General features: G+C 50.8%; 1 protein-coding gene across 3 annotated transcripts; it reads right to left on the reverse strand.

Moving 5' to 3' along the window:
* Window positions 1-110: 110 nt before the first annotated feature.
* On the reverse strand, window positions 111-22,528 carry crocc (ciliary rootlet coiled-coil, rootletin). Of its 3 annotated transcripts, none has more exons than XM_066691226.1 (37): window positions 22,288-22,528; window positions 16,648-16,780; window positions 16,383-16,525; window positions 14,547-14,738; window positions 14,031-14,114; window positions 13,828-13,928; window positions 13,389-13,554; window positions 12,989-13,095; window positions 12,566-12,781; window positions 12,244-12,340; window positions 11,968-12,054; window positions 11,647-11,868; window positions 11,209-11,408; window positions 10,896-11,078; window positions 10,300-10,444; window positions 10,024-10,170; window positions 9,636-9,866; window positions 9,340-9,533; window positions 9,034-9,161; window positions 8,728-8,897; window positions 8,327-8,506; window positions 8,060-8,194; window positions 7,796-7,939; window positions 7,434-7,672; window positions 7,179-7,338; window positions 6,686-6,853; window positions 6,145-6,550; window positions 5,539-5,717; window positions 5,302-5,422; window positions 4,818-4,981; window positions 3,218-3,433; window positions 2,865-3,089; window positions 2,483-2,632; window positions 2,166-2,366; window positions 1,913-2,044; window positions 880-1,050; window positions 111-774 (listed from the first exon to the last, which is right to left on the reverse strand). In XM_066691226.1, the coding sequence occupies exons 3-37, from the start codon at window positions 16,518-16,520 to the stop codon at window positions 688-690; spliced, it is 5,886 nt and encodes a 1,961-aa protein (XP_066547323.1). In that variant the 5' UTR covers window positions 16,521-16,525; window positions 16,648-16,780; window positions 22,288-22,528; the 3' UTR covers window positions 111-687. The 3 variants fall into 3 exon arrangements, with proteins under 3 accessions (XP_066547323.1, XP_066547324.1, XP_066547322.1); XM_066691227.1 differs by lacking the exon at window positions 22,288-22,528 and adding an exon at window positions 21,639-21,771; XM_066691225.1 differs by lacking the exon at window positions 22,288-22,528 and adding an exon at window positions 17,482-17,947.
* Between the last annotated feature and the right edge of the window lie 1,344 nt (window positions 22,529-23,872).

A 23,872-nucleotide genomic window follows, 5' to 3' on the forward strand; every position in this document is an offset into this window, starting at 1 on the left:
GCGCTGCACTGCATGGACACAGGGTATCTGGACAGTTCAGTAATGGACCACAGTGGGAGACGGCAGTAGCAGTGCTGTTACCATAGTGTGTGAGAGAAAGCACAAGAACATAGAGTTTAAAATCACACTTTTATTAAAAAATAACAAGGTGAGGGAGAGGAGAAGAGATGATGGTGGGGGGGATTTCCCTGAGCTCCTGTGGGACAAGTGACAAGGATGATGGAGACTTACCCAACACAGCGTGAGTTCAGGTAAAAAACACAAAATCAAAACGGCTTATTTTATTACAACACACAACCCCAGACACACAGGTCCCACTACAAACACCCCCTACAAACACTACCCCACCCACAACCCAGAGCCTTAGTACCCTAATCAATGTAAAAATAATTGCAGTAAGGATCATTATAATAACATTGGGCATATGGTCAGAGGAGTGATTGTGTGGAGCATGTTATTGCTTGGTCATTAGAGCGCAACTCGACAACAAGATTGTTCACAGCAAACAAACCATCGATTTTAAACTAAAGGTCAAACTGGTTCAGCTGCTAGAGGACACTGCAGGTCTCTCAGACAGCGCTGCGCATCCCTCCAGTGTGTGTCAGAGTGCTTGTGTATATGTGTCAGTGTTAATGTGTGTGTGTGTGTGCATTGTGCTCTCCGGGGTGCGGTTCCAGAGGGGGCTGCTCAGTTCCCAGACAGCACGGCGCTGGAGGAGAATAGGGGTTGGCGTCTGCGAATCTCCTGCTGAAGCTGCTCCTTCAGAGTGGACACCTGACAGACGGACAGACACACAGAGATCAGAGGGTTCTTCAATAAGGTAGTGCAGTGCAGTAGTGTAATATAACTGAGGACAGGTATAAACAGGTGAGTGCATACCTGCTCCTCCAGCCCTCGCACTCTCTGCCGGTGTGCTCTCTCCCTGCCCTCCAGGGTGCGCTCTGCCTCCCTCTGTGCCGCCCTCAGCCTGTCGGCCTCGCGCTGGGCCTCCTCCCGCTGCCTTGCCGCCTCCAGCACCCCTCCACCCTGCTCCATCTCCGCCAATTGGGCCTACACACATACACACACATGGGGAAGATGGTCAGGGTGATAGTCTATCCCTTTTGCCCCTTGTATAGTGGACAGGTGGACAGCCACACTGCTGCCCACTATACTGCCACTAGCTACCCAACTGCCCCAGAGACCAACTACCATAGCCAGCCACTGTGCTACCCCAGCTTATAACTACCCCAACTATAATTACTGCAGCTCCCACCTACTGCTACCTGCCCCCCTGGCCCCCTATCCCCCTATCCCAATGCTCACTCACCAGACACAGCTTAATCGTCCTCCTCATTCTCTTTAGTTCCTCCTTCACAGCACAGACAGCCAATAGAAACACAGAACCCCCATGCTGTCAGCCAATCACTATGCACTGGAGACAGAGTGGAGGAACCAATCCTGTCCACGTTTCTGTACATCCAGCTGTCCTGTCTGTCAATCTGTCTTTTTCCGTTCTCTCTCTGTCATTTATCAGCCTACCTGCTTACCGACTTGTCATTGTGTCAATCTGTCAGTGTACATATTTAACTTCTCACTAATACATTCCTGCTTTCTTTCTCTCTCTCTCTCTCCCCCCCCCACCTCTCTCTTGAACAGGGCTGCAAAAACCCTGATGAGGAAAACAGCTGAGAAAACACAGACACTGAAATAAGAGAGAGAGAAATAGAGAGAGGACCAGAGAGGGAGAGAGAAAGAGTGGGAGAAGGCAGGGACATGGTAGGTGAAAGGGAAAGTCCAGATAGACAGACAGACAAATGACATCCACAGTACAGACAGACTTGCAGACACAATACAGAAGTACAGAGGAAGACAGACAGCACATCCCCACAGACAGGCACAGTACAGTACACGATGTCAGAGCACCCCCTACCTGCAGCAGTGAGACCTGGCGCAGGGCGTCCTGCAGCTCCAGCTCGGCACTGGACAGAGACCGGTCCAGTCTGCCCCGCTCGGCACACAGACGCACACTGCCTTCCTCACACTGCAGCCTCTCCCGCTCCACCTGGGCAGAGAGAGGAGAGGGGGATGGGGAGTGGGAGCGGGAAACAAGACAGATACAGTTCAGAGAATGAGTGTCTCCTGCCCTCTGTCCTCTTCCTTTCCTCCTCTCCTCCCCCCCTCACCTTCTCCAGAGTGATCCTCAGTGCGTTCTTGTCTTTCTCCAGTCTCCCTGCCGCTCTCTCCGCCTCCCTCTTCTCACCCTCCAGCTGTGCCAGCGCCCGTTGCAGGCCGCGTAGCCTCTCTGTCCCCAGGGCCCGCTCTGCCTGCAGCCTCTCCACACTGCGCTGTGCCTCCTCCCCTGCCTGCACGCGCTCCCGCAGGGCCTGGGGGGGACATAAGGGGACATAGGTGTGGATGGGAGGACAGATGGGGTAGGGACAGTGGACAGAAGGAACATGCAGGCTCACTCTCACTCCTCCTCTCCCTCCCTCTCTCTGACCTCCTGTGTGTGGCTCAGCTGTTCCTCCAGCTCCCTCCTGTTTTGCTCACTCTGGGCGATGTCATCCTGCAGGCTCTGCACGCGCTCAGTGAGGGCCGCCACGTTGCGCTTCCCCTCTGCCGCCGCCGCCCGAGCACTGTCCAGCCTCTCCTGCAGGGGGCGACATGCATCGTCACTCACAACACACGCACAGGGCGGGACAAGAGAGAGACGGAAACAGACACAGAAAGATCCTGAAAGACACACTGCAGGAGAAAGACAGACAGACATAATGAAAGAGTGATTTATTGTGATAAAGGAGAGAGAATGAAAGAGTAATGAAATGAAAGTGAGTGCGAGAGAGAAAGAGCGAGTGCTAGAGAGTGCTGTGTGAGTGTGTGACCTGTAGGAGGCGTCGCTCCTGCTCGCTGGTGCCCAGCGTCCTCTGCAGGCTGGCCAGGCGCTCCTCAGCGGCGCTCTGCTCGGCGCCAGTCTGGGCCAGGCTGTGTGCCAGGGCGTGCGCCCGCTCCGTCAGCGCCGCCTCGTTCTCCTGCGCTCGGCTCAGCGCCTGGGTCAGTCTGTCCACCTCCCTCTGCAGCGCTGCCGCCCGCTCCGCCCCCTCAGACACCTGCATCACACAAGCACACAACGACACAACGCTGACACACAGCACAGTGCAGCGCAATACTGATGCACACGTGCAGCCCACCCTGTTCCACCCAACCCCACCTCACCCTCACCCTGCCCCAGCAGTACCTGTGTGTTGAGGGCATCGATGCGTCCCTGTGTGCCCTGTACCTCGCTCTCCCGCTCCCCCAGCCCCAACTTCAGCCTCTGCAGCTCCCCCTCCAGGCTGCGCCGTGCCACCTCCAGCCTGGTGCCCCTCGCCTCCGCCACCTCCAGGGCCTCCCGCAGCCGGCGCCTCTCTGCCTCTAGCCGCGCCTCGCCCGCACGCAGCTTACTCACCTGCTCCTGAGAGACAGAGTGGAGGGAGCAGAGGGGAGTGAAGAGAGGAGCGGGGGGAGGGGGGAGACAATCGTGAAATCTTAGGTTCCCACACAGAGGACACACTGACTCAATCAGACAGACTGAAGGACACACATACAGACAGACCACTCCTCTTCCCCAACCCCTTACTCTCTCTCCCCCCAATTGAAACTCAATTTCAAATTCAAAATGAGCTTTATTGGCAAGACAAGGTTTCACAAGTGTTGCCAAAGCATTTTCAGATACAGTAAAGAGAATAGGGATTATTTCTCTCTCTCTCCAACCCAACCCACCCCACTCTCTCTCTCTCTCTCTCTCTCTCTCTCTCTCTCTCTCTCTCTCTCTCTCTCTCTCTCTCTCTCTCTCTCTCTCTCTCTCTCTCTCTCTGCACACTCAGCACAGTACAGTGGGAGCTGCAGCCAGCTGGCTCCAGACCAGAAGAAGAAGAGGAGAGAGGGAGGCCAGCAAAAGAGAGAGAGAAAGAGAAATATTCCCAAAGTAGTGAAGCATTATTTAATACAATAGAAAATGCCCATCCAACTTTTCAGAAAATAGAAAACTCAGAAAAACTGTCTGTCCTCCTAGGTGAGGGACACACAACTCCACTGGCTGTCCAATATGAAAGACACACTGTGACATTCTGCACACGAGCACAGCTTGGGAGGACAGGAAATGTATGTTTTTCTTGGCACTGATTTATTTATTGAGATTTATTTTCTTATTACTTTTGTTGTTTGCTAATACAAAAATAAAAGAAAATGTATATATACAGTGCCTACAGAAAGCCTTTTCACCTTTTGTGAAAAATGCATTAAAATTATCTACACATCCTGGGGATGGGTATAAATAATAATATTGGCCTTGAATATCCCTTAGAGCATGGTCAAGCAAGAAGGAGATTGATCAGAGAGGTTACCAGGAACCTCCCCAAATTTTATGTCCAAGACTGGTCAAAGTGTGTATGGGACAACAATATCCGAATCACTCCACAAATGTATGGTACTCAAGAACGCCACCTTGAAAAAAAAAACCACTTAGGAGATTCTGTAGCCATTTGCCAACACAGCGCATCACCCAAAGAACACCATCCCCACCGTGAAGCATGGGGGTGGCAGCAACATGATATGAGGATGTTTCTCATCAGCTGGGAATGGGGCACTTGTCAGGGTAGAAGGGAAAATGAATGGTGTGAAGTACATAAAAGTCCTGCATATATTATTTTAATTTGTTGAATATTATTTAATCATTAACAGGATTATTTTCCATTATTATAATTCTTGTTTTCAACCTACAATTAACCCCACTAATATGTGTGTCTTTGTGTGAGTGTGTTAGCTGCGTGTGTGTTAGGTATTTGTGCGAGTGTTACCTGTGCAAAGCGTCTCTGTGACTCTGTGCTGTGCAGGTTGCTCTCCAGCGCCCTCACTCTGTCGGTCAGGGCGCTGCGCTCTCTCTCCCCACGCCGCACTGCCTCCTCCTGCTGCTGCAGCGCTGCCAGGGCACAGCTGAGCCTGCTGTCCACATCACGCCTCCCTGCCACAGAGATGTACAATGACACACTGACAATACAGATACACACCAACACACTGACAATACAGACACACACATACACACACAGACACAGCAACAATACAGTCACACATTGACATACTGTCAATACAGACACACACAATAACACACCGACAATAGAGACACACACATTGACACACTGACTTACTGACACACACATGCACTGAGACTACATGAGTGTATTGCAGTATGGTTTTGGGCAGTATAGTGTAATACAACACAGAACAATGCAGTGTTTTGAAATGCATAGCAGCAGAGTGTAATACAGTGCAGTGCAGTCTCACCCTCCTGGCTGTGGCTCAGTGTCTTCTCCAGCTGGCTGAGTTTGTGCTGCGCTGCGTCTCTCTCGCCCTCCAGCTCCCCCACCCGCCTGGACACGGCACACAGCTGGGCACGCACTTCATCCTGCAGACACACTGGCATTGGCATACTGACACACTGACATGTGCTCCCCCTCTCCCCCTCTCCCCCTCTCCCCCTCTCTCCCTCTCTCTCTCTCTCTCTCTCTCTGCGCCTCTCACCCTCTCTCTCTGGGTTTCTCTGAGCTCCTGTACGAAGTCTCTCAGGCCGCTGCGCACCAGCTCCGGGTCCAGGTTGGGTGGGGGGGCGTCGCTGCGCTCTGGGGAGGGGGGTCTTGAACCCGGGCTCCTCTCCGGGGTCTCGCTGCAGCCCTGGGGACTGCCCTGAGTCTCGTCCCAAACTGGAATACACAGAACAGATCACCGTCCCAAACTGGAATACAGCAGACCTGAAAACAGCCACAGCTCCCCCAGTCCTGTGACCCCCTCCTACCCCACTTGCAGTCCAGCCCTCCCCCTCCATCCACCAGCCCACACTGGCTGCCTGCCTCTCCTGCATGCCGTTAGCAGAGCCAGAGAGACACATGGTGGCAATACAGAGGAACTGCAGTGAGGGAGGGAGAGATTGAAAAACAGCTGGAGAACCGTTTGATGCAGCTTAATACAACTGCCATCTGTGGCCCGCTGCAGGAAGAAAATTACATTCTGTGCTCAACACAGCACAGCTCAGCACAGCACAGTGTTCCCATGGCTTCACAGTGATGATAATAATAAGGAGAAGGAGAATAACACCATCAATATTAACAGTAATAAAATGTTCCTACTCACTTTTAGGGGGTGACAGCGAGCGGCGAGGGGACAGGCTGCGCTGGTGGGGGTGGGTGGCAGGGCTCCTGCCACGGCCCCGCCCCCGTCCAGCCCCAATTCCGATGCCCAGCGTGCGGCTGAGAGCAGAGTGCAGGCTGGCAAGTTGGAACTCCAGCTCGCGGCGCCGCCCCTCGGCCCTGCCCAGCTCCGCCTCCAGCCCAGCCAGCCGCCCTCCCGCGGCACTGAGCTCCAGCCCCCGCTGTGCCAGCTCTGCCTGCACAGCCTCTGCACGCTTGGTCAGCGCCCGTGCTTCCTCCTGCAGCGCCCGCTCTGTGGCCCGTTCCTCCTCCAGTTGCCCCAGCAGCTCGCGCTCACGCCCGCGCCACTCCACCTCCAGCTCCGCAACCCGGCCCTGCAGAGACAGACCCTGGGGGGGCACAGGACGGCAGGTCAGAGGGGCTCCCGCACACTCTCACTCACTCTGTACTCAAACAGGCTGTCTCACCTTCTCCCTCACTCTCTGCCCCTTTCTCTCCATACCTGCCCCTCTCTCCCTCCTCACCTCTTTCTTTGCGCTGTTCCTGGCTGCCTCAGCCTCGCTGAGCCTCTGTTTGAGACTGAACACCTCCCTCCGCGACTCCTCCTCGCGCTGCTCCCCCAAAACTGTGCGTGCCTGTAGCTCTGACACCTCGGCACTGCGCTGCTCCCGCTCACTGTCCAGAAGCTTCACCTGCAAACACACACACACACATACATGCATGACAGACACATAGACAGACAAACAGCACAGGGGACAGGGAGAAAGAAACAGAATAGCAGATTTTGTTACTCATGTCTCAGGTGTCTGCGTGTCTATGTCAGTCAATCAATCAATTTTCATTTGTATAGCGCCCATTGCAAGGTAGCCACAGAGCGCTTTACAGAGTAATAAACATACTACAACAAACATACAGCAAAATAAAATAATAAAATGTGTCTCCGTGTGTCCATATGTGTATCTGATTGTGTGTTTCTGTGCCTATTTGTCACTGTAAGTCTGTGTCTATGTGCGTTACCTGTCTGCGCAGCTCTTGCAGCTCCCTGCGCGCCTCCAGCCGTGACCTCTCGACCTCCCTCAAGGCAGCCCGCAGCTCGCTGACCTCCCGCTCGGCAGATGCCCGTGCCTCCTCCAGCACCGCCAGCCTCTGCTCCCTCTCCTCACACTGCCTGCGCACACTGACCAACCGGGGGGGGTGTGGGGAGAAACAGTTAAGAGTTCCTTTAGTCACTGGGCAACAGAGAGAAAATCACACACACTTACACACACACACCTGATCCTGTCACTCTCTGTGCTCCTCAGTGTGTCTCTGAGCTGAGTGTTGGAGGTCTGCAGGGTCTCTTTCTCCTTGGTGACATCACTCAGAGCCCTCCGAAGCTCTGCCACTTCCCGCCGCAGCCCCTCCCCCTCACTCTGGCATTCCCTGATTCGCCGCTCCGCTTCCAGCTGCTCCCTCCGCAGCAAATCACGGCTCTCCTCGCTCACAGACATCGCACCGCGAGCCTCTTCCAGCTGGGGAGGAGTGCAGGTAGGTCAGAGGTCACAGCTGCTCAGCACTGCCCCCTCCCTCTATATCCAGTATTGCTTCAGTACTCGCACACCCCCAGCCAACACTGCCCCTGTCCCCTCACTCACCTCTCTCAGTGTGCAGTCCCTCTGTCTCTGCAGGTCTTTGCAGCTGTCCTGCAGGCTGCGCAGCTCTCTCTGGTGCGCGCTCACTGTGTCCTCCAGCTGCCCCCGCAGCTCCTGCAGCTCACCAGAGAGGGCGCTCACAGCACCCTGAGACACACATACACACACACACACACACACATACAGATACAGATACACAATGACAATGTTAAGTGCAGCGTTCAGTCTGTGCAGTGTGTACAATGTGACTGGAGTATGCTGTCTTACCCGGTCCTTCTCCTGCTGGCTCTGGGCCTCCCTCCTGGCCTTCTCTAGCTCCAGAATGGCAGTGCCCAGCTCTGCCTGCAGGGCGACGACGCGCTCATTGAGCACCGCCTTCTCTGCTTCCTTCAGGGACAAGGCCTGGGGGGAGCTCTCTCAGTATCAGCAACATGAATATGGTCACTATCTCTCTCTTTCCCTTTCACCCAGTCTCCCGCCCTCCCTTCCTATCACTCACTCCTTCCCCCTCTCTGTCTCTCTCTCATTGTGTACCTGTTGCTTGTCGCTCTCTGCCTGCAGTAAGCCCTGGTCTCTGTCCTGCAGCAGTGCGCTCAGCTCCTCCCTCAACTCCTCCATCTCTGCCTCTTGCCTCTGCGCCGCCTCCTCTGCCTCCTGCCTCAGCCTCCTCAGCGCCTCATCCCGCTCCGCCTCCAGACTCACCCGCAGCGCCTCCTGTTTGCAGTGGTACAGGTGCAGGTACTGCAGATGTGCGGATGCTTGCAGATGTGTGTGCAGGAAGTAAAGCAGTGCAGCTTGACCCAGGTGTGTGTGTGTGTGTACGGCCCTGCTGTGTGTGAATATGTTCACAGGTGTGTGTGTGTGTGTATGTGTAGGGCCCAGGTAGGGGCTGGCAGTACAGGAGGATACAGGTGTGTCCAGGTGTGCAGACTCACCTTCTCACGGGTCAGTCTCTCGCTGTCCTGCAAGTGAGCATCGCGGGCAGAGCGCAGGGTAAGCTGGGTGTCCTGCTCGGCCCTGGTCACCGCCTGGGTCAGCTGCTCTCGCTCATGATCCCACTGGGCCTGCGCCGCCTCCCCCTCCCCCCGCAGCCTCCGCACCTCACCTGAGACACACAGACAGATACACACACAAAAAAGCAGACGGCAAATAAATATTATCTCCCATTTCCAACCTAGCCCCTCTCCTCACCCCCTCTCTCCACCCGTTCCGCTCTCCTCCCCTCTCCATTTCCCTCTCACCCTGCAGGTTCTCTCTCGTCAGTAATAGGGCCTGGGTCTCTGCCTCCAGATGCTCCCGGCGAGACTCCAGTTGAGCCGCCTGCTGCTGCATCTCAAACAGGCTGGTCTCCAGGGCCTCACGCTCCGACCTGCAGCACACACACACACCTCAACACACCTGTACACACCTAAACATACACACACACACCTGTACACACCTATAGTACCTGTAGTCACACACACACAGTAATTGTACAAACACACACAGCAGTCCAGTCATAGTCCAGTTCAGTCATGCCTGGGAGGTCCAGTCCCACGTGTCAGTACCTGAGGCCGGCCAGCTCCTCACTGAGCGCGCGGTTGTCCCTCTCAGAGGCGGCGAGCTGGACCAGCACACTGGCACGCTCCCGGGTTGCCTCCTCCAGAGCCCGGCCCGCTTGTGCCAGCGCCTCTGCCTGCCGCTGCCCCTCCTGCCGCACCTGGCACAGCTCCCCCTCCAGAACACCGCACTGCCGCGACACCTGGGTACACAGCACCGACATACTGACTCCGAAATATTGACACACTGATACATACTGATATAGTAGCACAGACTGGCTCTACTACTCTCTCTCGATCTGTACCTGGGTCAGTTTCTCCTGCAGCTGTCCTCGCTCCGCCTTCTGGGCCCGTAGCTCCGCCTCCAAATCCACCCTGCTTTGCTCCACCTCCTGCAGCGAATCGTCCAGCCCCTGGCGGGCAGAGTCAAGGTCCAGCTTCTCCTGCTCCAATCGCACAAGCTCGTCTCTGATTGACAGCTTCTCCTGCTCCGCCTCCCTCTTCTGGCTCAGCAGGGCAGCCTTTTCCTCCTCCAGCTGAGAGAAAGAGAGGGATAGGAAGAGAGAGAGAGAGAGAGAGAGAGAGAGAGATAGAGTAGATAGGCTAGTTCACTCTCCATGCAAACTAATATACATAAACAATACAGCAGGGAAAAACTCTCCCTTCCTCTCTCTCCCTATCCCCCTCTCTCACCTGGCTGATGATGGCACTGAGCTCTGTCTTGTCCTGGGCCAACGCCTCGTTCAGGCCACTCAGCTTGGCCAGGGAGTCCCGGAGAGAGCTGTCCTCCACACGCAGCCGAGAGACAGACAGAGACAGGGCCGCGCTGCCCGCTTCCACCTGGGGAGAGAGGGGGAGTGAGAAAGAGGGAGAGGAAGAGATCAGAGAGTCTGAAATCAAATGTGTTACCCATGTGTGTCAGTGTGTAAGTGTGTGTGTGAGTTGGTGTGTGTCTGTGTGGGTCCATACCCTGGATAGTGCCTCTTCCAGTTCGGTCTTCTCTGCCTCCAGGACCCGCTTCTCCACTGCCCCTTTCTGGAGAGACTCCTTCACTGCAGCCAACTCACTGCGCGCTGCCGAGCACCGAGTCTCACACTGCTCCAGCTGACGCAGCCTGAGAGAGAGAGGGAGAGACCTCAGCTCACCAAGCAGGGACAACAGTGCGGGGGAGGACACAACAGACAGCAGAGACATTATCACTATCACTGCATCACTGCCTGCCCCACACCGAGAGACAATCAGCCCTTCAGGTTTAAGACAATATGTATACTGAGTATGCAACTATTTTAAGCAAAGTGTCTGTAAATAAATGGGTGAGAGAGAGGGAGAAGGGGATGAGAGGCAGAGTGAGAGAGAGAAAGCGAGGGAAAGAGACAGTAAAAGTATGGATGGCGTTTGGAGACTAGTTATGACATCTCAGTGTAGATCCATTGAATTGATAACAAAGTCAAATTGAAAGTTTTTACAGCTTTCTCTGTCTTTCATCCCTTCTTCTCTCATCCCTCCTCCCTCCCTATTTGCCTCTCCCCCTGCCCCTCTTTGTCCTCCTCCTCTCCCTCTCTCACACTCTCTCTGTCTCCGTCTTGGCACGGTCTCTCTCCTGGGCCAGCCCCTCCCGCTCCTCCCTCTCACGGTCCCGCTCCCTCTGCGCAGACGCCAGGCTCTGCTGCAGCTTCTCGCAGTCCAGCTGCAGAGTGTGAACCTTCTCCTGCGCAGCCTGCACTGCCCTCTCCAGACTGGCCTTCTCACTGAGGAGAGAGAGACAGAGACTGTCAATTAGTCATGCCAATAAATATTTTTGTAATTAAATTTAGTTGAGAGAGAGTCAGTGAGTCAGTGTATCAAGTGTGTCAGTGTGTCGGTGAGCTGCGCCCTGACCTGCTCAGTGTGTCAATGGTGCTGCGCAGTCGGGCGCTGTCTCTGGTGGCGGCGTCTCTCTCGAGTGCAGCTCTGTCTCTATCCTCCCGCAGCTCCTGCGCATGCCGCTCCGCAGTCCGCCTGCTTGCCTCATACTCAGACAGCTGCCTGCGCACACCTGCCAGTTGCTCCTGCGCAGACTCCATACGTCCACGGAGCTCCTGGCCAGGTAGAGACAGTGAGAGAGAGAGAGAGAGTAGGAGAGAGGGAGAAGGAGAGAGAGACAGAAAGGAGAGGGGAGAGAGGGGAATAGGAGATAGATGGAAGAAGACAGGGTGAAGAGAGGAGAGGAGGCAGAGAGGGAAAGAGAGGAGGAGTGAAGGGGTAGTAATGAGCAGTTTTTTACTTGTGCAGTACAGTGTTACCTATGCAGTAGTGTCACCTATGCAGCAGTGTTACCTGTGTGAGGACTTGCCGGTTGCTGATGGCCGAGCGCAGGGCAGCGAGGCTGGTCTCGGGGGGGCCAGGGAGGCGGGGCCTTCGGGGAGAGGGGGAGCGAAGGGGGGAGGCAGATCGTCGGGGTGAGGGGGAACGGAGTAGAGGAGCAAGAGATGCTGCCAGACTGTCCCCCTCCCCCTCAGATGACACAAGCGTCCCGTGGTCACTGTCCACCAACACTGCCTGAGAGAGAGAGAGATTTTTCAATTTTATTATATTCCTTTTCCCATTTACTGTATCTGTAAATGCCAATCTCAGTGTTGTGTAGTTGTGTAGAAGTACCTGTGCAATGTCTCTTAGTGTTTGTTGCAGGGCCTCAGTCTGTGCTCTCAGGGTCTGCAACTCCTGCTCCGCACCGCCATCCTGCTCCTACAGAGGGCAGTATTGCATCATTGTCCCAAGGCACTGCCCCACACTGTCGTCGTCCCCACCACACACAAAGAGACGCACACAAATTGCACTGCCCCATACTGCCCCCCCCCCCACACAGACACTGCACTGCCCCACACACAGATTACAAAACAAAACCCCAAACCACTGCCCCCTAGTCTCACTCACCACCGCCTCCAGCCTCTGCGTCAGTGAGGCTGACTCTCTCTCCTTCTCCTCACACTGGGCCTTCAGCCTCTCTACCTCCCTCTGTGCCTCGGCCAACCTGGACACACACACACACACACACACACACACAGAGACAGACAGACAGACAGACACAGACACACACACACACACACACAAACACACATATAAATGCAGACAAACAGACACAGAGACAGAATTAGAAACACATATTATGAGAAAATCAGCCAATTCAAAATGATAGATGAAAAATGTTCACACACAGAGACACACAGATACACAGACACGCTGTTGGGCATCTGACCTGGCGTTGACCTCTGCCCTCTCTGTGTCACAGCTGGCCTGAAGCTGCAGCATCTCGCCCACCTTGGCCCTGAGCTGCTCCTCCAGCTGTGCCAGCTGTGCCTGCTGCCTCTCCTGCGCCAAGGCCACCCCACCCTCACTGGCACGCAGACTGACACAGGAGGACAGTGCTCCCCGAGACACACGTGCCAGCTCACTGCGCACCTCCGCCAGGTCTCTGACACAGAGGAGTGGAGAGGAGAGGAGAGAAAGAGCTGTCACCTATATTCTGATAGACAGTCAGAGAAGCAGAGAGGCAGAGAGTGGGTGTGTTGTACTGTGTGTTCTGTGTGTGTGTGTGTGTGTGTGTGTGCTGCGTGTGGTCAGGCTTGTCAGAACAGGAGACACACACATACACAGTGCCTTCTGCAGCTCACACACTCACCTCTCAGTGGCGCTCTTCACTTCACAGACATGGCGGCGAAATCCCACCACCTGGCGCCAGAGAGACAGCAGACGACTGTGCTCACTGCTGAAATAACTGTGGAATGACTGAGGGACAGAGGGAGAGAGGGAGAGAGGGAGGAATATGGGGAGTGAAGGTGAGTGGGGTGGAGGTGGAGGAGCAAGGGAGAGAGGATGAGAGGGAAAGGAGCACAGAAGGGTGGCGAGGAAGGGAGAGGAGAGTGGGGTGTGAGAGAGGTGGAGGGGAGAATAGGGGAAGGGGGGAGAGATAAAGAGAGAGATGGACTTGAGTTAGTGTTACTAGTTACAAATGTCCATAATACATTTATAAATAAACAACTGTATATGTGCTTGGTCTGCATTTCTAAAACTGGCCCCACCTCCTCCTCTCTCCTCCAATCAGACTCCCTTTGCTCCAGCTCCTCCCGAGCCTTCGTCCAATCAGCTGTCAGCTTGCGGATGTCCTCGCTCAGAGCCTGATTGGCTGTGTTGGCCTGGTCCAGCTGGTCACGGAGCATAGAATTCACTTGGGCTAGACTAGAACTTCTATACAGAGAGAGAGAGACTGACTGACACACTGACACTATTTATACTCTCTTTACTGTATCTGTAAATACTTGTCATAAAGCTAATTTTGAATTTGAATTTGAGAGATTGACTCTGGCAGACTGTTGCCTCACAATTGTTCACATGTTGAGGCTGAAGTCTGATGGTATAACAGGTCTGACAAATTTCACTACCAACAGCCGTAGCCAATTATCAGCTTTCTCCTGCCTGCTACCCAATCAATTGCTCCCTGGTCAGTTAACCCCTGCCCACCTCTGCTGTTCTTCCTCCAATCGAATGAGGGCATTTTCCAAATCATTGCTTGGCTCTTCCTCCTCAGACCTGAGCCTGCCTCCAGAGAGATCCAAACTGTCCTGGATACAAAATGATTGAAAAACAATCACACCTGTTGTATAGTTTAAACTCTCACACACACACTGATACACACACTCATATACACATGCACACACACTCACAGTAAGGGCTTGTTTGTCGAGTTGTGTGGTTTTCTCCAGCAGGCTCTGCTCCAGCTCTCCACACTTCTTTTTGTACTGCAGCACCTGGGGGCAGCAGCAGGGGGCAGCAGCAGGCAGGGTGTGTTATTAAGCAATTACAGCTCAGATTATACATCTCACTGATAAAATAACTTTACCTCAGCACTTCTCTCAAAGAGTTTGTCCAAACATACAGTTAACCTGTTCAGAGCATGAGGGCAGATAATGCCCACTATGCACATGAAAGGAAATACAAATCTCACACAGGATAGAGAACAAACTGTAGAGGCAAGCGTTTAATGACAAAGACGGCCTCAGGGCTGCGACAGCGCTGCCTCACCTCCCAGCCCCCATGACCATCAGTGAGGTAAATCTGTGGGGGAGACTTCTGCCAAACCGGCCTTGTCCACCCCAGCCCTCATACGCTGGGCATTACTCTGGTCTCACTGGCTACCTTCTTTACAGTACTGCTATTATGTCATTTGTGGGGGGGATCACCTTGGCCTGCAGTTTCTGCACCAGCTGCGCCTGCCTCTGCTGCCCCTCCTGGTAGGCGGTGAGTTTGCGCTTGTACGCGGCCTGCTCCTCCTCCAGCCGTCTGCGCAGCTCTGCATTCTGCTGTGCCAGACTGCGTGACTCCTGCGCATCTCGCTCCCTCTCCCCGGAGTCCACACGCAGGGCCTGCTCCAGCTTCGCAGGGAAGAGAGACAGAGAGGAAGGTGTTTTTCAAGACTGCGTTGCTGGAATGCAGCACTCCACAGGTTAAGAGTGATGGAGCTGGTTTCCATGGCGACCCCCCTGGTGCCCCCCCACCCCTCCTTCTACTCCTCCACCTCCCCGCTGCTCTCCCTTCCTCTGGTAAACACAGACCTGCTCCTATGGTAACCCCCCCGGCACCTCAGCTCTAGCTGCCCTGCCACTTGCCTGCTCCACCATGTGTCTCACGAAGTGCCCAGACCTGCCTTCCTCTGCCATCTCTCTCGCTCCGTGTCCCTTGCTCTGCCTGTGTCTGTGTTTCTCTGTCGTTTTCTATCTCTGTTTCTTCTGCTGCTCCCTCTCTGTCTGCATGCATAGTACTGTTTTTCTCTCTCGCTCTCTCTCTCTCTCTCTCTCTCTCTCTCTCTGCATGTTTCTGTCTCAGAACTCTCTATCCCTCTCTCCCTTTCTACATCAGCTGCCACATCTCTCTCTCTCTCCCTCTCTGCATCTGTCTCTCCCTCTCTCAAATTAAAATTCAAAGTGCTTTATTGGCATGCCATATATAATGTATTGCCAAAGCATTACAAAAGCAGATATAGATGATAAATACAAACATGAATAATATGAATAATGTAGGAGGGATCAACAATATAAATACATAGATTTTTTGTATTAAAAATAAATAAAGAAAGAAAGAAAGAAAGTGTATTTTCCCTGCTTCCTCTCTCTCTTTGCTTCTCTCTCAGTCTCTTTCCCAATTTCAATTTCTCTCTCTCTCTCTCTCTGCACCTGTTGACCTTTCTTCTGCTGTGACCCCAGAACTCTGCACTGCACTACACATACTGTACAACACTGCACCTCTCCACACACACTGAACAGCACTGCACTACACACACTGTACAACACTGCACCCATCCACACACACTATACAACACAGCTCCACACCAAACACAACAACAACAATAATAATAATAATAATAACAGAAATCTGACAGTGTGTTAATGTGGGGTAACCTCTCCTCCACCCATTTATCTACCCCCTCTGCCTCTTTTATCCCCCCCAGCCCTCCATCCAGCAGCACAAAGACACCCCCCCCTCCATTCAGGCCAATGTTTAACATCACCCATAGTGACAAACACCATGGCAACCTGCCACTCCATTCATTTTAATCACAGTCACCACGGAGACGGCACCCAGCCATCTCCCGAGCCCCAGTGTGAAAATACAGACAGAGAGAGGGAGGGGTTTCTGTAGTCCAGACATCGCTGGAACCCTCCTCCTCTCGGCCTTGGGCCTGTGCAGACCTGCCCCAATGGTAATGGACAATGGGGGGGTGGGGGTGTGAGGGGGTGAGCTGTTTTATATGAGATATTTTCTCCCACAGTGCACAGACCCCTGCTCCCCCACCTGGTAGTGAGCGTGCTCAGTATGAAGTCCCATTCTCTGCATTACTTGTCTCCACGGTTACCTCCAAATACCCCCCCACACACACACGCACACTGTATCCCATTCGGAAAAAAGGAGGATAGGAGTGTCAATGTGTGAGTGTGTCTGTCACTCAGTGTCTCAGTCTCTGTGTCTCAATGTCTCTCAGTGCCCCAGTGTCCCCGTGTCCCAGTGTCTCTGTGCCTCACCCTCTCACTGATGGCACTGTATTTGATGGCGAGCTCATCCCGGTCGGCCCGGCTGTGTGCCAGCAGGTCCTCCACCCGCGCCAGCTCAGCCTGCAGCATCCGGCTCTCTTCTTGTGCCGAAAGGCTTGACGACATCATTGCACCTGGGTGAAGGGGGTTAAGCACAGAAGCGCACAGCGTGTCAGTGTCTCCCAGTGTGTCGGTGGGTCAGTCTCTCTGGGTGTTGGTATGTCAGTGTGTCTGTCTGTGATTGTCGGTCACTCACTAGGATCACTCAGGTTCTTAGTAACAATCTGTCTGATTCGTGCAGGCAGGCGGGTGGGCGGGGAGTCCTGGGCGTCTCCTCGAACCGTGAACCTCTTCTGCTCTCCACTGGACAGAACACTGTCCTCCAACTTCTGAGAGTGAGGGAGAGAAGGGAAGAGGGAGAGGGTGACAGAGAGAGGGAGAGGATGAGGGAGACGTTTTACTTCACAGTGAGCAAACAAACACTGCTTTAACGCTGCACTGAGAAAGGGAGAGAGAAGGAAAGAGATGCCAGAGAGAGAGAAAGAGAGAGAGGGACAGGTGCCAGTACAGTCACAAGCTGACAGAGACACTGCAGAGAGACACCTGTCACTGCACACTGACCTGCTCCCTGCAACACACACACTCACAAATACATACACACAAACATAGGCGTAGGTTTGTCGAAATGTTGAGAGAACATTAAATTGTCCCCCCCCAATAATGTATGCCTGGCTCCATAGGCGTAGGGGACACACACCCCCAATATTGACACCGTCCCCCCCCCAATTCTGAAGTGAAAACTATGCTCCTGGACACACACTGACCTGCTCCCTGCAACACACACACAAAAGTGACAAACACATACAAAAACACTCACTCTCATACAAGACCTCACATGCATACTGACACACTCAGTCAGAGATGGACTCAATTGAGATGTAATCAATTGGACACAGACATGATAATATGACAAGTCTGCCAGTCAGTTCAGCCCAATCTGACTTACCTTCAACAGCAAGAACAACCACCATATAATAATAATAATAATAATAATAATAATAATAATAATAATAATAATAATAATAATAACCTGTATGACCACCTCCAGTTTCGACTCGGCACTTGGACTCTCTGCGCTCATTTGGCTCCGAGCTCCAGGGCTGATAGCGACCCAGTGCCTAGTTTGCGGTGCGGGGTGCGGGGTGCGGGGCTGGGAGAGCGACTTGTCTGCGGGCAGTACCCCGGACAGGGGGCTCCGGGAGCAGCGTATGAAACCCGGTTTGTAAAACGAATCAGTTGTATACTAACTATCGATCTAAATTACTAACTATATTACTTACCGGTTCCAAACACTACGCATCTGTTATTCACGATATTTACCAGTCACAGCAATATCCGCCACTCTCCCTAATCCCGACTGACACTATTGCGCTCCCTCTCTCCTCTCCTCTCCTGCTCCCCCGCGTATAAAGAGCCACATTGAGGCGGGTCTGTCCGTCTGTCCTGCTGCTGTCTGTGGGGCAGGCTGAGGGAGAGTGTGGAAGTGCGGCTCGGAGAGATTGAGGACAGTGAAGGGATTAGCGAGGTTAAACCCCCCCTCCCCCTCCTCCTCCCTCCATCCCTCCCTCTTTTACACACACCGAGGCGAGCTGCTCTGTATATAAACTCTACAAACGGTTTGTGACAACCAGAAATATATTATTATTTTTGTTTTTTACACACTACTAATATACAGTAGAATAGAGGTTACTATCCCACAGCACAATAAAGTACAATGCAGCACAATATTACAGTAGTGCTATGAACTACACTACAGTATACACAATGCAGCAGCACAGTGCAGTACTGTAATACAGTACAGTATTGTAATATAGTACAGTACACTGTATATATTATATTTCTTAGCAGACACCCTTATTCAGGGCACTGACACCTGTTACAATACATTACATAATTATTAAATACAATAACCAATTGATACTTGAGCAATCTAGGTACAGGTACAGGGTAAAATAATACAGTACTGTGTAATGAAGTACAGTACAGTAGTGTAATATAGTACAGGGTAAAATAGTGCAACACAGTGTATTACGGTACAGTGTAGTATGTGTAATACAGAACAGTACAGTGCAGTAGTGTAATACAGTACAGTACAGTGTAATATAGTACTGTGCAGTGTGTGTACAGTGCAAGTGCAGCAGCTCCACTCCACTTAATATTCTTTAGATCAACAGCTGTGACTGACAGAGCCCAGACTGACACACTGACACATACACATAAATACTGACAAACACACTCACACAGTCACACAGAAACCAGTGGGCCTCTCAAACTCAGAAAGCTCCTCCCCCAAAACACTATATCTCTGTGGCAACCCCAAGACTCTGGCCCCACAGTTACTAGCAATTCCATTGTATCCAGGTCTTGAGCAGTGAGGGTCTCACTAAAAGATCACCCTGGACCTCCAATCAATCAATCTGATCAGTAACACACAGGTCTGATCAATCACGCTGATCAATTACACACAGCTCTGACCAATATCCATGTAAAACATCACCAATGACTCTCATCAATAACTCTGATCAATACTACTGCTCACAGCACAGATATCACTGCTCAATAACTGTAAAACATAACCAATAACACAGAGCATTAGCCCTGCTCAGTATGACTAGTTAGTTATATTAATTAATTAATTAATTAATTAATTAGATAACACTGGTCACTCACTGTCTAACAGTACCAATAACTGTTTCAATAACACTGAACCCAGTCAAACAAAAATTGTATAAAAAAACAACAACATATTATCGGATATTAAGTTATCGGGCAGGAGCCTCACCTTAACCTGGCAGTGATGTAACGGCTAGGATTTCTAGCAGTGAAGTAAGGGCTAGCAGCCACAATACTAACATGACCCAAATCGATAACAACGCTCAAATCACGCCAAGAGCACTGATTAATGGTAGGGATTAATAATTCCTCTCAGTGAAACCAATAATGGGTCGAATGACCTCCTTTCGTTTGTAAACTGTCTTTCTTTCTAACGGATCAGTAATAAATAAATGGTTTTCAGTGAGGCAGTGACCCTTTGCTGCCCACTAGTGGTGCTGCCCCTGCATGAAACAGCGTGAAACGAAGTGGTTTGAGAAACTTTTAAATTGTTAGCGAGAATGCAGAGCAGATCAGAGCTCTAGTCCGCACACTTTCGTCACAGTTATCCAGAGAGTGGGTGGGGGTTAGGCGGGGCTGCAAACATCTGAACACATCTGGCCTCCATTCCACTGGTTCCCATCACAGACTCCAACCACAGTGTCGCAGCCACTGGGGTAGCTACAAGGGGGGAGGGGGTCAAAGGGGCCACTGTACACCCTTGTTCGGAAAGTTAATACAATGATGAAAATGAGTGAGTGAAAGTGAGTGTGGTCAGTCCATTATCGCCAGGTGACGCATAGAGAAGGTAGAATTGGCATTAAACGGTCCTTCATCGTGTCTTCACCGAGAAAATTCAAGCTACGCCACTGTAAACACAGTAAAGTGTAGTATGATGTATGGCGGTTAAAACACAATCAAAATATGGTAAAGTGTAGAATACCAGGGTAAAACTGTGGTGTAGGGTAGTACACCATAAGAAAAATGTGGTACAAATGTAGTGAAGTATAGTATAGGCCCTGGAAAAAGTAGTGTACCATGTTTAAACAGTGTGGTGTATTTGGTAATATGGTATTTTTTTGTACCTGATATCAATAAAAATGTGTGATTTATAATGTTTAAAAAGATTTTTCAATTCCATTGAAAGTAATGGTGGAATGTTAATAAAATGCCAAGATTCCGATACCTTCATCCACAGAGTGAACTGTCACCACATGCGCTCATTAACCAATCAGCAGTGGGGATTAAAATACAATATCTTTGTCCATTCCCTATAATATAATGCTTATGCTCCACTCCATCTCCCACAACAGCACTGGCCTTTTGCAGTGGGGATACAAAGGCATAGTAGGCCTATATTACAGTGCAGTACTGCAGTACAGTGTATTACAATATAGTAGATTATTTCAGTACATTATATATTAGGGCAAAGTGATAGGCTTCTAGGGCAACAGACTCTGTATGTAAATAATGATGATGTACAAGCATTACGCCCATAGTTGCATCAATTAATTATGCGATAATATGGATGCATATTGTGTTGCTCTGTGTGATTTTTTTGCTTTCGATTATTTTTATGGGTTGCATATGACACTTTTAGTCTTGTATGGCACTTTTTAAATCACGTATGACACTTTGTTCTTGTATTGCATATTAAAGGAACAGTAATCTCAGGTTTAGAAAACCCCAATGCGTGAGATTTTGTAATTATCTAATAAAATTGCACGCATTGGAGTTTTCAAAACTTGTAATCTCTGTTAATAACGCTATTAATATCATATAATATCCAGCTGTAGGGGGATTGGGATGAAACTGCAATTGCAGATGTGTCCTATGTGTGAGTTTTAAAGAAGTGAGTGTAGGAGAGTGAGATTAACAGCTGATGTGTGAGTCTTATGACCCATGCCTGAGACTTGATGACTTGATGTGAAGGAGTGATGCACGAGTGCCTTCATAGTCTCTGTGGCTCTTTCCACTGTGACCAGTTCAGCTGTACAACGAATCATCTAATCAGTTCAGTTTCCTAGTACTGTAGTGTAGTGTAATGAAAGACGAGAAAAATAAAGCATAGACATTTTCTGAATAATAATAATAATAGTTTTCTTAAATTCACACCTTTTGAAACGCAGCGCCTCATAAACGATGGTAGCAATCTTGGATAATCTATTATTATTTGTGATTATTACAATTATTATTTGCAGTAACAGCACACTACTGTGTTGTGCTATACTACACTGTTCAGCTGTGCTGTACTTTAATACACTGCTGTGATTTGCTGTGCTGTTCTGTACTACACTGTACTTCATATATTACAGTGTGCCTAACTTCACTGCACTGCTGTGATTTGCTGTGCTGTGCTGTACTTACTGTACTGTAATGTACTTATACTACACTCCGACTTTCAGAGCTTATCTCTCCACAATCGCGGTCACTTCCTGCCATTTCCTCTCTGGCTGCAGCCCTGGAGACGAGACACACCAATCTGCTTTCGTTTTAAGGGCCAAAGCAGATCATATTAATGACAACAATGCAAACACGGAGCGAACAAAGACACGGACACGCAGGCGGACTCTCCCCTCTCTCTGTCTCTCTTACCTCGGCGGCAGCGCAGTGCTGTCAGCGGTGTGTGGATGCGCGCTGGGGTGATGGGCAGCGTTGCCGCCGTTAGCGCAGATTTAAACTCCAGGCTGTGTGTGTCTCTGTGCGCCGGGCGGGGAAGAGCAAAGCAACGGTTCAGTCGCTCCCACCGGGAGCAGAGAGGGAGGGAGGGAGGGAGGGAGGAGGGGCCGGGCCGATGGGCATTGTTCTGCCGGGAGAGGAGTCGACGTGCTCGGCTCGGAGCGGAGGTGGTTGGAGCAAAACGGCCCAGTGCAATGTGGCACTGAAAGAGCCCTTGTTATCCCCCGCCTGAGCCCACAGGGACGACAGTGCTCAACCACAGAGGAAGTCTGGATTGTGCTGGACAAGTACTGAGGCAATGCAACAGGGCCGCCCTCTGGGTCCCCAGAACCAGCATGGGGAAATACTGATATAGACTACACCAGGGGTAGTAGACTATATACACTGTATATTACATACTGTAAATACTTTTCTATACCTGCTGTATACTGTGCATGCTGGCCTGCTGAATATACACTTACACAAACACACACACTTCCATACACACTTACATATGCACATACAAACTCAGACAGGTGTCCACACACACATACACAGATATATACACAGAGAGAGCTTTTCTCACCTACTGCACTCACGTCTGGACAGGGTTCATGCAGTGCAATCACTTCTCCTCTCTCGCAGTGGGCTAGTCTATCCTCTCAGTGTAGAGGCTGCCAGCTTTGGCAGTCAGGACACAGGTAACCAGGTACAACGGAGACACAGCACCACACACCCCACCCACCCACCTGCCTATTAGAGTTCCCCTTCCCTGCAAACACACTCACATACAAACACACATACACTCGCGCAAAGACATACAAACAAATGCACACACACAAACTCCTTGACCCCGTCCTGATTTGCTATGAACAATAGCTGCTTCATTACACAAACAAACTCCACAGGCTCCTCCGGCAACGCACCTCAGTGGCGCAGTGCAACACAAGCAACACACTGGTGCCATGGCAATCTCACGCTCCTCACCTGGGCAGGTAGCACTCTACTACAGATAGGTAAATGGGATGGGGATCGGCCTGCGTCCTGCCTGAAGAAATATAGAGTGAATAGGAGGAGGATCTGATTGCTGATTGATAGTTATTGTTAACCTTTAGAAAGAGAGAGAGAAAAGTGAAAGTGAGACGGGGGGCAAGAGAGAGAGGGGGGGGGAAGTAGGGAGAACAATTGTGAGTGCACATTACCATAAATCACTTCACACCTCCTCCTCCTCTCCTCTCTTGCCAGGTGGGGCTGTCTCCCTTGCTTCTCTCCCCATTGTAAATCTCTGCAAATTTGACAGCAGCTCTTCTCTTTGCGTTGTGAGGACAATCCTGCCACTCAAACACACAGTACAATCTCTTTCACGCACAAATGCACACACTCACACATCAATACATTAATAAACCATTGACTGTCACTCATCTTCAGTGTGCTGGGCTGTATCCAACTCGGTAAAATTGCTGCTGAATACATGCATGTTCAGCATCTTCTGCAGCTGTGGAGCACCTTCTCAGTATAAGTGGGTATGTCTTCAGGCCAGACAGCTGCTCACTGTCAGATGAACTGTTTGAAACCCTCATGTTTTAAAAGTGTAAAAATGCAACATTTTCACCAGTTATTTATTAATGTGAATGGCTATCTGAATATTTTCATGAAAACATTATAAGGCCTATTACTGGTGCAGGTTTGTTATTCAAAGTTAAGCTACTTCATGTACTGCTGGAAAAATATCTAATTTGGACACATAACACAAATAGTGCTAATCCTAATACTGTTAAAAGTTGAACTACAACAAATGTGGCCAAAACATGACAGAGAAGGTAGAGACTTCTGCAATTCAACATTTACTTTCAATTGGAGTCTTGATGTGTTGGTAAGTGTAGACCATCTTTGTTGTTGTGCCGAGTTTGTTGAGATGTACAAATGAGATTGTATTCTCAAATATAACCCTATAAATTGAAATACGAATAATTGAAAACACAGAATGTCAAATACTTGTGGAAATATATATCTGAATTTGCATGCCAATATGTTTTAAAAGTATTTCAAATACAGTCAACTAGTAATTGTGAAACAGGATACAATTTATAATTTTTTAATAAGATTTTGAAAAAGTATTTGAATTGGAAATACAGAAAATATGTATTTGACCCAGGTCTGCTATAGACTAC

Source organism: Amia ocellicauda, chromosome 18 (genome assembly GCF_036373705.1).
Source record: "Amia ocellicauda isolate fAmiCal2 chromosome 18, fAmiCal2.hap1, whole genome shotgun sequence".
NCBI classification, from domain to species: Eukaryota; Metazoa; Chordata; class Actinopteri; order Amiiformes; family Amiidae; genus Amia; species Amia ocellicauda.